Source organism: Lepisosteus oculatus, chromosome 22 (genome assembly GCF_040954835.1).
Source record: "Lepisosteus oculatus isolate fLepOcu1 chromosome 22, fLepOcu1.hap2, whole genome shotgun sequence".
Taxonomy (NCBI): Eukaryota; Metazoa; Chordata; class Actinopteri; order Semionotiformes; family Lepisosteidae; genus Lepisosteus; species Lepisosteus oculatus.
Window position 1 is genome coordinate 6901446 of NC_090717.1, and position 16511 is coordinate 6917956.

The following is a 16511-nucleotide window of genomic DNA, read 5'->3' on the forward strand; positions in this document are numbered from 1 at the left end:
TACAGTAGCTGGTTTGGGCCACAAACCTTTACAGCACTCCCGTATCGGTCTGAGGGATTTTCTTAATGACCTGATCTGGTGGGTTGTACCCGAGGAACAGTCAAGATATGTCACCTGAGCAGAACAAGAGAAACAAGAGAAACTGGAAACTGACATCCTCGCAGCCCAGGAACCTGATCTAGCTGTATATCAGAATTTGCAGTAGAAACAAAAGAACCCCCCCCCCCACACACACCAAAAAAAAAAAACAGATGGATTTCATAAATCCCAGCAAACTAACACGAAACACGTCGACTGAAAACGCAAAGGCGAGGCAGAAAGGAAGCCGAGAACGTGCTCCCATTTTCTTTTTGTTCTGGGACAACCGGTAGTTGCCCTGAGGAGAGAAACAGCCTCTTCTGGCCTCGGCTTCCCTGCTGCAAAGCGAGCCCCCCTCGAACAGTACCACCCCCTCTCCCCGTGCACACACGCTCACTGCTCTCTCGCAGAGCCTGCCAGAGGACAGGCGGAAAGAAAGAGGGGGGAAAAAAAACAACAGCAGCAGCTCACAAACAATGTGAGCTTCCCGGGCTTCAATCAGGGAGACCTGAGTGGGGAGGAAAAAAAAAGAGTGGGAATCTGACCTGTTCGCCTTCCGAATCGTAATCCTCATCATCTGCGCTCAGTGATAGGGCCATGTCCGTTTCATTATTAGTCCAGCTTTAAGCAAACTGACATGGCTGGAGACTGAGCCTGCTGCTGTTGTGAGGAACCCTCCCCTCCTCACAAGAGCAGGCAGTTACACAGACAGATACAAGCCAGGAGGCTCATGCATATTCATCAGATGGGTCAGGAAGGGGCTGGGCCAGCCAATGGAGAGCCATATGGCGTTTGATTACAAGGTGCCCACGGAGTGGTCGTCATTAACTGTGCTTGCATACCAGTGAGAGGGGAGGGGAAACCAGAGCCAGGGTCGCATGTGCGAAACCATCAAATCAGGCTTCTCAAGATCATGACTGAAAATGACTCCTAAAAGGCACAGCGGGCCTTTTGTTTTATTTCTGTGAGCACTTGAGCATGTCTGCCGGTTCTTACTCCCTCCCTCATGGGCCAGCATCCATTGCTCTTCCCTCGATTCTTCTGGCCTACCATGCGTAGCCAGGCTTTCATTTCCTTTAAAATTTCATGTCATGCTCCAATGTTATGTACTCAGCGTAAGGGAGGGGAGGACACAGCATTAATATACTACTACTTTATTCTCCCCTGATACTAATAAAAACCACAATTAATTGGAATAACACACAGGTATGAGAATGGGTGTTTTTATATGAGCACAAAGAAGTATTTACAATAAAACTCAAAACTTTAAAACAGAAAGATAAAGTGGCCTTAATGGCGTGTTGGAGCGTGCCAAATGGATGAAGAAACTACACAAACATTTGTATTCCAGTTCAGGGTTGCACAACGATAAATATTAATGATCCTTAATCCTACAGACCATCTGCTTTGCTTCTCAGCTTCCAAACCCCTGATTCGTCGATCAGCTTCAGCAAATACCTGACCTCTCCCCTCCATGCACAAGGAAGGCATGCCAGTGGTCAGTTCCTACTTGTGCGCCCTGCCTGGCTGTTAGAGGAAGAATCCCAGTTCAAATGCCCCAAGAGGCCTCAGGCAATCCCCTCGTTAATTTAAAGTACTCCTCTTAAGACTGCATTTGCATAGCGATGGGTCGTCAGGGTAAACAAAGGCACCACCTCCCCACTTACTCCCTGCAACCTCAACCCTCCTTACATACATAAACTTCAAAACAAAAGCTCTCCCATTTGAATGAACTCCCTTCAGTCTGCTCCAGCTGACAGGGGCAATAGTGCAGACTAAGAGGATCTTCAAAGGCAGCTTCTGCTAAAAGCATCTGAGAGGCCATTATTATAAAAAGAGTCAGGAGTCCAACTACAGTACATGTAGTCACTGACTTCAACAATTCCAGACGAATGAAAACTTTTTTTAAGTGTTTTTTGGGGGGGGCAGATACTGTAGGTATAATGAATGAAGACCATACTGCTTGAATGAGCTCACTGATGAGGACAAGATGCATGTCCACAGTGAGAGGCACTTCCCTTCGAGGTTTTCAGAAAACACAAATGTGAAAACAGACTCAGCATTTAAAAGCCTTCAGCAAAAAAAAAAAATGTCGTCTCCATTTTTTTTTCTTACCAACACATTTCAATTTCTGACAGTAGGCCAATAATTAATTAAGAAATGCTTTTCCCCCCAACATGAGAAAAAGAAGAAAATTCTTTCATTTCAGTGTAGAACAAATGCTCATTAGAAACCAGTTTGCTGTGTGGTGTACAGCCAGGCCTGTTATTATAAGAACAGTGTCAGCAGAATACAGGAATTTGTGGCTTATTTTTCATTTTTGTCAGAATGTTATAATTCTCATTTTAACTCTATCAGTTCCAGAAACATGATGCTCGAATCATTGGGCTGTGCATGATTTTCACACAGCCTTATGAATATGGGACCTCTCTCTCGCAAGGGCTAGAAAAGCTACAAAACTTTCCAGTGTTTATCATAAACCCTGGAATTATTTCCAGTTCCCCTTCACTCTGCTAAAATCTCATCTTTAACATAAATAAAACTGCTTTGAATTTAAATAAGTTGCATACCTTCAGTCATAAATCTCCTCAGGAATGCTTTTGAAAGGCAAAATATTTTCTCCCAAAGACTTGGCCAACGAAACAAAATCAGGAACATGCATCTTAACAATCCCCACTTACTACAACATCCAATGCTGACTTATGTTCCTATGTATTACTACTGCTGCAATAGTTTAATTTGAACAGATAACCTCCCCTGACACTGAAATAAGAGGACATCTTTAGGATACACCCTCAATTTCCAAATTCATTGCCAAGTCTCAGTGAAACACACTGTAGATTTGATTCCTTCAACTCTCGGGACACAAATTAAAGCAATCAGAACCCACACATACACTGAATATGATATAGTGGGAATAAGCTGAGCACCCAGAATAGAAATGGGAAAATAGCACATCTGTGGTCAGTAGTATGGTGTAGTAGTAAGGCTCCATTGGTTAGGGATCTGGACTCAAAACTAGAAGACTCTGAACTACCTGGGTTCGAATCCCAGGTGAGACTCTGCTGTCTTGCCCATGAGCTAAGCGCTTTAACCCAAATCGTTCCAGCAAAATACCCAGCTGTATAAATGGGTACACATGCATGTTGCTTTGGATATAAACGTTAGCCAATAAAAATAAATGTAAATGTAAATGGTTAGCCACACATGTTAAGCCTTTGAATTTGCATTAGTGGAATAAGTGCCTTTCAAACACAAGGGCCAAACAGAAGGGAAAACAGCTCTCTTCGGCCAGCTTCATGTTTGTGATCCACGCCAAATGGTACGGGCAGCAACTAGCCGTGCCACGGGACTGGTACCCCCGGCTGTTACAGTTAGATTGGCGCCACCACTCTCAACCCAAAGCCATGGGGATCTTACACTATGGACACTCCCACCTAAAATCAACGCCAGCACCATGAGTGACGGGCTAATATACGCCATGCTGCACTGACAGGAACCAAAAAAAAACACGTTTCTTAAGTGATCAATAATTTTACAGCAACGGCGATGAAAAGAAAGTGATGGAATACAAAAGACAATCTGTTACGGGGGGGAGGGGGGGGCTTGTGGTACATTGCTGCCTCGCAGTGCTGGGGCCCCGGGTTCAATTCCGATCCTGGAGTGCTGTCTGTGCGGAGTCTGTATGTTCTACCCACATCGGCATGAGACTCCTCCAGGTGCACCAGCTTCCCCCCATAGTCCAAAAGACTGGACCGATGGGTTCGTTGTCTTCTGCGAAAACCGGCGCCAGTGTGAGTGTCTGTGTGTGCCCTGTGATGGACTGGCAATCCTGTTCAGGGTGCACCCCACCCTGTGCCAGCTGCTTGCCAGGATGGGCTCCAGCTCCCCTGCTAAACTGTCCTGGATGAAGCGGTCGGAAGACGGACAGAATCTGATTCAGGTTTTTAAATTTGGCATTTTTTTCCTTTATCCCCAACAGGGCTTTTGATCTCTCTTTTGATTTAGAGCTCATTCCACCTTTAGCTGCAATAACAATTATGAAGTTGCAATCTGGCTTTGTCCAGGGAGTGACTGGCAGTGCCATGCACCAGCAGCCCCCCCACAGTGATGACATCGTGTCGTTAATTAAACCTGTTCGAAGGAGGCGTGCTTGTCTTTGTTGGCACACCACTGCACACATATCTATTTAAAATGATCTTTTTATTCCTGCTGCTGTAGATGTCTTCTTTTAAGTCAGCTCAAGCAGAGCAGTTATCGTTGCTAAATGACATGATAAAGATTAAATGTAACTGGACACAATCTGAAAAAACCCACATTCCCCATTACTTTTATTAAGATCAAAATCTTAATTTTAATTAAGGTGGAGGGGTTTGTGTACATTGCAGGCATTTAGTGATATTATGAAGTGTTGCATATCCCAGTAATCACAGCATGCTTAACCATTACAACCAGCTGATATACACATTTCTTAGGCCTGACCATTTTATTTAATATCAAACAGTAAAGAGGCAACTAGAAAATGATCAGGCTATTTGACACTAAGAAGCTAGAACAAAATCTGTTTATGCAAATAGCCATTCACACCTGGGATTTCCAGAAAAAAAACAATTTGCAGTCAATCTATTAGTTACTGAAAAAGGTTTTCAACAAATTACAGATCACATGTATTGTAAATGACTATATATAAATACATATTTACCTTGAACACACAGTGATGTACACATCACACATACTGCCGACATTCATCTAAAAACATTCAAGTGCATCAAACACAAAAACCATATAGCAAGACTCGATAAAAGCATTTTATCTAATCATATGCAGCCATTATTTTATTTCATGCACAAGCAAGATACAGTATTTGTATATAGTTTCTAGCCATACTGAGAATATGCACGCTAGTATTTGTATTGTATCTGTTATTATAGTTCTACAAAGGCCACAGTTTTTGTTAATTGTAACACTTATGCATGTTGCATTCTTTCATACTCGTTTTGTTCAGCAATGCTGCTCTGGATACCAATGACAGTATGATAAAGAAATAATAGAATTATATTTGGCTCAAAATGCCAGCCGCTGCCTGTCCTTTATGCTGTGCCCTTTCTTGTCAATTGCAATTTGAACTGAAAGATCTTTTAGCCCGTAATTCAATCTCATACCGTCATGCACACTAAATCAGCCCTTGATTCTTTTATGATATTCAATGAACGTGACTGTGATCTAAAAATCATCTTTACTTACTTAGTAACAGGTGGAAACAAAATCATAAATGCATTTCTAACAGAAAATGTGAGCTAATCAGTTTTGAAGGCAAAGAAAATGGATTCTGCCAAATCGCGCCTTTGCAATAGAGACCTTACACCTAAGATATCTTATATCTTCCTCTTTTCGCATGTTTGTTCATTTTTATTTTAATATCAGAATCATAACTGAATAAGTTAGAACGTGCTGCACACAGTGCCTCTGTGCCAGAAGTTGACTTGGGAGATTAACAGACAACCCAGTGTTTTTAAGCGGCAGGAAAGGGTTAAACTACTGTTCTATGGACAAAATCTTCAAATTCTCTGGTCATAAGAAACTAAAACCAGATGCAAGAATATTCTCTGCATTGGACTAGATATTATCAGTATGCACATGCCATCCCTCAACCTTAAAACAACAACAAACCAAATATTTTACAAACGAATGTTAATTCTGCTACTATCCCCCATGTTGACAAGGTGCTGTCGTGATCAAAGTCTGGAGGCACATTAATTTAATTAACTACCCCTCTAACACACCCCCTCTTAAACTTTTGGAGAAAACATGGACTAAAACTTTAAAAGTGGGCTCCGAAGTACAAAACAGAAAACATGAGTATCCACTCTGAGAGCCACCATGACTGCACCAGAGAATTATGCAGCAAACCAGCCAAGAATTTAAATCACAAGAACACTGAAAGTGAACAAACCTTCACTGACTTCTCAAAACCTGCCTTACTTTCCCGTTTATCCCTGTAATGTTAACTGACATGAAAAATGTCGGGCTCTTGAACAATCTTAGTGCAGTGCTAGAGAAAACAGAATAATAGATCACAGAATCATAACAGCAGCAGTAATTGTCCATGAATCTGAATTACGAGACCAATATACCAGCATACAGAGAGCAATAGTTATCCATGATACAAGTGTCATTCCTGTTATTCAGAGTAAAGATTCATTGCTTAACATTTTTTTTACTGTCAGATTATGCACAAATGCTGGTATTTAATTTAACCTTTGATGAAACTCCCTAAATGATGACTTATTTGAACTTTGAGACAAATCACCACATTTTCCCCGTTGTCTACAAATACCATATGTGGACTAATACTAGATATGGGTAATAACATGGAGTTCAATTATTCTCAATGGAACCTTTAAAACACCCCATTTAAAAAATAAAAACTGGAAAGAATATTGGTTAAATTTCAAATTGCTGTTACACTTGTTGCATTGTGTATAATTTTAGAGTATTTTTTAAAATTGTAAAGTGCTGTTACACTTGTTGGCCTGTGTAAAAATGGCAGCTGCCACACATTGGGAATTTCGCTGCCTCAGAACCTTAATTTACCTTAACGTCTTTAACCTGAGCTCTAGAGATATGAACAAAATAACAGCAACACTGGTAATAAACTGCTTTAGGCACTATGAGGTTTTTCATGGTTTGTTTCTGCTCTCCTTTTGGAATGACTTTCAATACAGAAAGAGCAAATTATTGTCACAAAGAGCTGGGTTATATCTTCACATATATATACAATTCAATAGCCAACTTCAACTGCAATAATGATAATATCAATTATACTATTTATAATCCCCTTTAAATCATATTCACTCCATCACAGGAGTCATCCCCAGCATAAAACAGGCTCTCTTTCTTCCTCCCCAATAAATAACGCAATACTGGAGCCACAAATGGAACAATACAGAGAAGTCAATAGCTTTCTCACTCCCCCTCATTTATAACAGCCTAAATCACAAGTTATTAAGATGGACAGCAGAACAAAGCATTATAAAATGACTAGAATAGAGACCCTCTACCCAGGATTATAGAACTGCAGCCCATTCACATTCTGATCATAGCCTCACTCTCATTATACATTAAAATGATCACAGAGGAGAGGAGGCGCTGCTCCTATGTTCATTTTTAAAAATGTTATTGCACTTGAAAGATGAAAGTCAGAACTACAAATCCACGCACAGCACCAGGAGGACTGGGAAGGGAAGCCAAGGAATAAACCCACAATTTTGAGGCTTGAGAGAAAACAGCACCGCCCCAGCGTGCAGTACAGTGCAGACGGGGAAAGACAGAACTAACTGAAACCAGAGCAAGGCGTGATGAACCGCATGCATGCGTCTCCTCAGCAGATGGAAGAGAGGGGAGGCAACCAGGAGAATGGAGCCGAAACAGAAAAACATCTTCTCACTCGCGATGTAAGCGAGACGACCACTTACGAGGAACTTGTTCATCTTTCTCCCCTTCTTACTGGGCACATCAATGCCTGGGGCAGTCAGGACATCTTTACTTGAAAGGTAACCTATGCTACACAGGTTACAATTAAGTGTACCTGTAATTGTCAGGTGGTTTTGGTAACCTGGCAGCCACAGGTTGCCAAAACACAGGACACACCAGGACTCTGGCCGAGTATTGAATCTCGTAATGACTGAACAGCGGCTAAAAACCGAGAGCAACATTCGAGTTCGGCGACTCGCTCCACACAAGCCCAGCCTTACAGTACCTTGACAGACTTCTTGGGCCAGCAAACCACAGGTACTCCAGTAATGGCCAGCTTGGGGTCGTCATCAGCGTGCTCCTTTAGAACAACCTGTCAGAAAAAGACCCGCAGCGTGTTAGCCACCAACAAATTCAGCGGCTGCAGGTTCCCTACCAGCAGCAAAAGAGAGAGCGGTCGGCTGTCAAAATGCAAGGAGACAGATGATCGTTTTAAAGAATGCTTTTGAAATAATCCCTCGGGTAAAGTTGGATTTGTGGCTGATGTAATTATTTTCACTGAAGACGACAGGGCTTACGATCACTCAGTCACTACAAACAAAACTGCAAACTCCCACATGAAACACTGCTAGGCACCTAATCAGTATCACCCGAGAGTTACTGTACAGCATTCTTCTATCTACAGTGCCTGCCCTAATCAGTTACATCCATGCCTCAGTACAGATGCCTGCACAACCTTCTAGGTTATATGGCAAAGATCTGCTGCTGACTGTCCTCTAACAAAGACAGCCAGGCCTATCCAAAGTGATGTATTTTCATTGATTATAATAACACTACCTTGTATGCCTTTACGATGGGAGTAATCGCCAGAAATAAGTTGGTCTTGCTGTTTAATGTGCAAGAATAACTCAGCTGAATAAACCAGATTGATTTTGTATGCGCTTCTCCTTCCCATGCGACATAAACAAGAATATGTGTCTAATAATACCCCTTGAAATGAATTTAGAACAAGGCCTCAGATTTATCTCTTTTTTTAAAAGGACAGCTTCAAGAAATGTGCAATTATGGAAACAGCCACAGCAAAATGTGCAAATGAATAAATTTTGCACTTACAAACAGAGGTCTCTGCTTCATTAGTCACTGTAAAACTACATATGTCCTATGGGACAGTGTTGCAGTTCTTTGTAATTAAAGTTATTATCAATAGGAGCAGGGATTATTCTAATTAGAGCCACATTCCTTGTGTATAAATGTCATCTTCAAAAAAATAATCAAATGAATTCCCTCTCTGCATTGAGCAATCGAGCTGCAACTCCCTGCTGTCCCCTGCTGTTTAGTTGTCTACCAGAGAGCAATTCCTCACTAACCACAATGATCATTTGGAAATCTAACTTCCACAACAAACATGGCCTGCTTCTCTCCCAATCCACCACGCAGGTACTGTATTTATTGTGTGCGCTGCACAGACCACAGATCCCCACGTTTGGAACTTCAATTCTTAGAGCATTAAATTGACACCTACCTAAGGACAGACTGACAATCTGCTGCAGCACTACATTAGACTTTTCTTTAAAAAATGCAAATAAAACCAGAATAAAGGGAAGTGGACGGATTCATTCCAGGAGAATGAGAAGTCTCTGGAGATCTGGCATATACAAATCGCAAGTGCTCTTTGTATTCGGTGCCTTTTCTCCAGAACAATCAGAAGAGCCTGTTAGAAGAGATACACAAGAACTCTCACAGGGGGTGGAAGGATACCTGGAGCCTTTGAAACAGCAAACAAGGTGAAGACTGGGGGGCACAAGAATACAATAACTCAGATATTTTAAAGGGTACTGATCACATTTAGAGAAGGTCTGCATCACTTTAGAAATTGTACGGCTTTTCAAAGCAAGCAGTCCTGCCAAAGGCAAAGCTATTACCAAGTGCTAAGTTAGATGCCTTTAGTAGTTAGGTGCAAGTTTTGATTTAACCCAATATGATAAAAGCGAGGAGATCTCATATTTTATGCAAGAAACATGAAAGGGAAATAGGGATTTATGAGCACGCTTGTATATAAACGCCCAGCTGACTTTCTTGCGCAAGAGAGCTTGAAATGAGGCGGGTCTATCTAGTCCCCTTGTCCTGGCTGAGCAGGAAAGGAGCGCGCACTCACCTTCATATCTTCCAGAAGAGCCTGGGGATCCTCAATGCCCTCCGGGACACACTTCTTGTTCTCCGGGAGGGACTCCAGCTTCTCCACCAAAGCTTTCAGCCCCTTCAGCTCAAACTCCGTCAGGTGAGTCCACTTGTTGGAGGCCTCTGACACGGGGGATCCAGAGGGAGTTTTGGGGAAGTCCGGGGGGGCGGCGGCAGTTGCGGATTTGGAGCTGTCGTCCGAGTCATTGGAGAGGGTGTGCTTGAGGTGGCGGGCGGCGGCGGCGGCTCTCGGCTTCTTGTCCTTGCCTTCGGAGGCCGGCTGGGTGCCGGCTGGAGAGCAGGACTCGTCCGGCAGGGTGCGGGAGCTCCTCTCCTGCCCCTCGCCGCGCTCCTCCCTCGACTGGGCCTCGCAGGAGTCCTCCTCCATGTCCATTTGAGAATCTGAGAAGAAGCTCTCTGTACTCAGCTTCCTCTCCTCATCTGTGGAGGGGGGCGGAGTGGAACACAAACATGGCCATTAGGCGACCAGGTGGCCCCATTGGGAAATCTAAGCATTCAGCACACTGCTTCAGCCCAATAGCTGCTGGCTGTGATGCTGGCCTCAGCCATCAGTCAAGAGCGACAGATGTTGCATGGAATTCTGGGAAGCCAGTGTCATCACAGGCTCAACTCAAGACATCAACTCCCCTGGACGGGTCCAGTTAAATACTATATTGTGTATTATTCTTCCTTACCTAAGTCATACACAAGTCATCCGTTTCATTTATATTCTAGCAATCAACATTTGATTCGTAGATTGTCTTTATAAAGCCTTTTCTAGAAACAGCCCCTTTGGACTGACTATCTCGGTGAGCTGCTGTGCTGTAATTTCAGGAAGCTGCAGTAATTTCTATTATCAAGTTTATTTCCCTGTTTGTGTACACTCGCTGTGTAGTGGGCATCTAACTGTACACGTAACAGATAAAAGGTGAACATATTACCCAAACAAATTTACAATACGTTTTCTAATTTTCAGAAACTAGGAAAAAAACTAGGTACCATGAACACTCCAAGCAAGACTAAGGTCCTAATTACAGTTCAAAGATTAATTAACAACTCTCACACTTCAGAAAAAACACCGTATTTCAAAAAGGGATGCAGGAAGTGTTGCCCAGAAACACCATTTAACATATGATGAACTAATGGGCTTCTTTTGACGACATACAATACTACATACAATTCTCATCCATCCTAAAACATGTCACCTGGCTTTAATAATTCATGAATACAAATTCAGAAATATTAATCTGCACCTTGAGGGGCATCAACTGAACATTTCCATTCCCAGATTTTGCTTACCAATTAACATCGATTCCCTCTGGAACCCCTTGATTAGATGAGAGCGTTTAGTCAAGCAGTAGACGTATCTCTCCAAGACATACCAGCACATCTCATAGTAGAAAGGATAGCGGAATTTGGCATGAACCTGAAATAAATATGGTTTTCGTTAATGTCCATGTACTTCTGCATAGTTACAGTTTAATAGCTACCTTTCCACTTTCCAAATGAACAGTAAGAGTGGTCACCTACAGATGGTAGGTCGTCTGTTACTTTCCACAGTTTCTGCAAGGTTTACCCAACAGGATTCAAGAGTCAAAATGTTTCTTGCACACATTATACCATATTACGGCAACAACCGTAAGAATCCATGTTTTTGATTTGAAACTAAAAGAGAAAGGTGAATTGGAGAAATGCTAATACGTAATGCCCTCCAGATTTATTTACATCGTATCATATAACAAAGATTTCCAGAATGGATGATACATTCTGCCGAAAAAAAAGTAATAATGTAATCCAAATAACAATGCCCAGAGCAGAGTCATACTGTATCTGTCATAATTTAACTGAGAAAACACAAAGTCATACTTATTCACACCCCCCATTACTGACATTCTGTGAATTCTCCTTTTTACATGGACCATATTGAAAGGATGCCTCCTGTAGTGTGCTAAGAGGTTCTGGCGTTTATGAGGGTGAGGTTTCTGACACTCCTCCAGACAGAATCGCTCCAGGTCCTTCAGATCCATTGTCTGTGGACTGCTTTTTGGAGTTTGAGCTTCAGAGCCGACCTGTCGAGAACCTTTATTTTGTGGACAGTTTGCGATTTCTTTGTCAATTCAGATGTATGCTCTGGATCACAGTCATGCTGGAATGTCCCAGCTGCTGCTGCTTGGATGTGTGTAGAGTATGTAGTGGAGCTCATGATTCTCCCATTTTTAACAAGGACCAGTAATACAAAACAACCCAAAAATGTACTAAATGCCTCAAGAAGAACATCACCATTCTGTGCTGTGTGACTTGGACGTGCCTGTCCAAAAGGGGCAGTTTTCAGACCATAAGATGTGGTTCCAATTGCCATTCAGATGTAGTTGTGGGACTCAGAAGAGGCTTCTTCCTCGCAACCTGACCATGAACGCCACATTCTTTGAGTTGACACTGAACAGTAGATTTTGACACCTTGGATCTAGAAGATTGCAGTTTGTGTTGAAGATTTCCAGCTGTTGCCTTCGGATTTACAGGTGTTTTCAAAGCAACTTTTCTAACAGCCTGTGTGGACAGGATACAACTGCACACTCTTCCTTACAAGGAACTATTGTCAGTAGCCCTAAATTTCTTAATAATGGACACTATAGTGAAAAGTAAATTCGTCATTTTGTGGATATCCATTATAGCCATACCTCAACTTGTATAAGTCAATAACCATTTCACAGCAGTTTCTGGAGAGCTCTCTCCAGACCTGACCGAAACAGGAAATGTTTTCTGTAATTCAATTATGACAACTATGGCGTGCTTCATCCAATGCTACTACAATAACAGTAGTCATAACTGTTGTAAGCAAGACATTATTTAGACTAACTCAATGTTTTTGCTCCTATCAAATATATGAATAAATATGGAGGGCACTGTAGAATGTGAACTACGGTTGATTATAAATGTAACTAAAAAAAGGGACCCCCTTCATAGAGACTAAAAAATGGGAGACTTCAGGAGAGAAGCTGATGTTTAATGTGATAGTACCATATCGTACAGTCCAAACTAGCAACCAGCAGGGGGTCACAATAAATCACATGAATATGTAGCTGCAAAGATGAATACATTTAAAGGGTTAACCCAGGAGGTAAATTAAAGTATCCTTTATATTTTAATTTGGCATCACTAAACCTTAATCCTTCCCAATTTTGACTCATCCATTGTTATTCACAATGGACACACACACTACAGACACTCCCCAAGTTAAGAACATCTGACAACATCCACATGTTGGAACAAAACTCCATGTAATTTGAACTCCGGCACACGAATGCCAATCCATGCCTGCACACAAGACATCACTCTCAGACACTATTTGTGGCAGAACAGCTTCTGTATATGCAACTTAAGTTGCCTGTTTGTAGCCTTTTGACCGAAAGCACCGCACGATAACAAAAACGATCCTAATCATGGATGAACGGAAAATAAAGCATCCGAAGCAACATACAGCAGGACAACAGATTGGTTATGTGCTCGGTCTTAATCATTCTACGATCGTGGTGAGACTTTCAGGTGCATTGTGGATGAAATAGGCTTTTGTGGGCCAGCCTGGGAACCTACCACACAACTCACGACTTAGACATGGGTTTTCGGAACACAACCCGCCAGGGGAACTTCTTGCACAAGCATGAAGGGATGAGGGTAGCACAGTTTTTCCACCACCACCTTCACAGGACCTCAGAAGAACATTAACGTCAGACTGGACAAGTGACGACTCTCGCTCATAGGGCTGCCAGTTCACACGAAAGGGAGTGGGCTGCTGTTACACTGCTACCACAGGATGCTTGGACAGCCTGATCCCAGGGTCATGTGTATTACCCATTAGGCACTCCTGGTCGCCGATGTCTAGTATCAGGGTCAAAGTGACAATGTACTGGACTAACGTGTGGAAATTCCAACCTATAAAAGTGTCTTGTGTGACTGAACCAGACAGAAGCCCTTACAAAAAAAATGTTAAGCAGGGGCGGTTACAACTTATGCGACACATTCCTTGCCATGCAGAAAACCTATCAGATCTTTCACGGAAAAGCTTTTAACGCGATATTCTTTTCACAGTACACGACTACAATAAGAAAACCTACAACCACATTTGAAAAAATAGCCAAAATTGTTGGTATTCAGGAAATTCCAGGTTTGTAATTTTTTTGTGGAAGAGTACAATTTTAATCGAGGATCCGTGACCAGAAGTACAGCTGTGCTAACATTGCTTTGCTAAAATGACTTAAAGCTAAAAGCAAGAGTAAATCGTCGACAAATTTTTTTTCCAATTTTACAACTGATGCAAGACAGTCGTCTACGAATGACACTGCCCTCTGACATTCACGTCCACCGTCTTTAATTCAGCGCCACACTAGCACAGCGTTTTCAGAAACACATTTTGTTTTCCAACAAACTCGTCAGCACGGGGGGGGGGGACAGCTAACTCCAGAGCTCGATGCTTCTGTCCGATGTGGAGTTTGCTTGCTGGCTGCGTTGGACTGGCTTTTCGAAGCCATACCTTCCCCAGGAGCCCTGTGACAGGCTGGCACCCTGGCCAAAGGCGAGAGCAGTTTAAGGCTCTAAAGGTGCCTGGTGCCCTGTGCCTCTGGAATAGCCTCATCACAAGAAATGGCTTTCTAATAATGGATGGATGACTGGGCAGCACAACATGTGAATATGTGCTATCTTACTAACACATATCATGCTGTCTAAAACACACAGCGGCAATTATAGTACAGTACTGCTTCAAATGGGAGCCACCTTTAACATTCCTGATAAATTCGCACTGGTAATGAGTAGAGGTCAGGGGAGGGGGAGGGGTAGTCACTGCCTTCCTTTTATTTTCCTGAGTAATGTGCCGTGAAAGGTAACCAGAACAGCAGAATGCAACATGCATGCTCATTTCAAACCAGAAAAGTACCGCTTGCTGCGCCTACATTACTTTCAGGATTTAAATGCGAACCTCGTGAAGGAGCCAGCGGCGACTGACAGTACAGTCCACAAAGGCGGGTTATTTGCCTTTGAAGAGTGAAAACAAGTCGCATTCCAGTGCATCACAGGAACTCCATTTCCCCCATCGCCCACCATCCTCCATCCCTCCCCCCCCAACTCCCCACTTCGAGAGCACTGCAGGAAATAAGATTTGCAAAAACTGGACTTACAAACAGGACTCCGACTTCACCCCCTCTCCTTCAAAAAGGTTTTCAGTCACATGCCTGGGAATATTAAAGACAATAAACCTCAACATTTTGCAAATCTTAAGGAGGTGCACCAATTTAGCTGGTACCTGTTTAATATTATGTCTATAATGTGCACGTGCAAGTGTAGGTAAATTAACTGCAAAAAGGCATCTGCATGCAGTGCTCCCATATCACATCATTTACATTCAAGTTGAGTTCCTCAATTTTCCATCAGTGCAAATGATTGCTTTTTCAGCTATTTTCTCTTTTTAATAATTTCCTGCACATTAAAACAAAAGGATTCCCACGAGCCTTGAAAACACAACAAGCAGTGCACAGCCAGAAAAAAAAATGAATACCAATAACCCAAACTCCTCGCTGGAATCAGAGTTTGAATGTTAAATGTGCTCCCCACCACATTTAATTCACCTCATTACAGCCGTACATCATCTTCACCTTCTCTAATGAACTCCCTCTTGGTTGCTCTGAGTTGAAGACCATTTCTCTCAGATTGTCAAACAGAGGCCTTCACAATACTTTGGTGATTTTGTATTAAAGTAGCCCGTTTTGGGAGGGCAAAATATAAAAAAAACATGTATAACCATGCTGTGGTTATACATAACATTTCAGCAGTTCCAGAAAAAAAAACAAGTTTCGTAAGACTGCAATCTCATCCACGGAAAGTTTATTTTCATTGAGGAGCTATTAAGAGAGCACCGATGCTCTCTACTATTGTGTTGTACTGTCATACTGCAAGTATAACATCAGCACCTGTCAAAACATGAGACTGTGATCTTCAAAGCTTTTCGTTTCAGGGAAAAAAATGGTTTCTCATCTTCTGAAGGTAACTGCAAGGAGTATGTGGCAAGAGACAACACAGACGTGCACAAGAGGAATTTTTCCACTGACAGCTTTGGATTTTTAGATGGGCTCAGCAAAAACAGAGCAAACTTTGCACCGAGATCAAATGGCTTGAAAGCTGTCCCCAAGTGTTCACATGCATAGTAGAATACTCCCCACTGCTTTAAAGTTTTCCTTCATTGCACTATTTTGCCCACAATACAAAAAGCGGTTTCTGTCACCCCAAGAGCCCTAATTAGGTATTAGAAAGCTCTTATGCGATATTCAAATACGCAAGAGAGAGGGAGTTTGCCCCACCAAAGAAAACACTTTCATCTTTCTGAAGTAAACCTGTCAATGTTTATTTCTTCATTAAACTAATGCATGGCACCACCTGCATGGCACATGGGTGGTAACCTTGGTGTCCTGTCAAAAATCCATTCTGGATTTGGTCTCCTTAAATTATCCCCCTCAATTCCACTGGTGCGTTTCTCCCTTCCCACCTGATCTGCTGTGGTGCTGCTGGGACAGAAGGGCTGCCCAGGATGGTGGATGAAATAGGTTCTTCCCTACGTGTGAAGAATTCTGGGATACATTTTGGGATACCAATTTATCATCCCCAGCCAGAGGAACATTATAGACAGTTCTTCCATGCTCCCAGACAAGGGATGGAGGGAGGGAATATCATTTCAAGGATATAGTTCTGCTGCTTTAACAATTAAAAAATTAAAAGGGACAGAACTTACTTGGGCA

At 42.4% G+C, this 16511-nt stretch overlaps 1 protein-coding gene across 7 annotated transcripts in view; it reads right to left on the reverse strand.

Moving 5' to 3' along the window:
• kdm2bb (lysine (K)-specific demethylase 2Bb) overlaps positions 1-16511 on the reverse strand; it is a 78234-nt gene that overhangs the window by 30160 nt on the left and 31563 nt on the right. For all 7 annotated transcript variants that reach the window (XM_069182303.1, XM_015366126.2, XM_069182302.1 and 4 more), the window contains 3 exons: positions 11029-11155; positions 9707-10170; positions 7838-7924 (listed from right to left, as the gene is read on the reverse strand). In XM_069182303.1, the coding sequence (XP_069038404.1) occupies positions 7838-7924; positions 9707-10170; positions 11029-11155 (678 nt within the window). The remainder of the gene's footprint in view (positions 1-7837; positions 7925-9706; positions 10171-11028; positions 11156-16511) is intronic.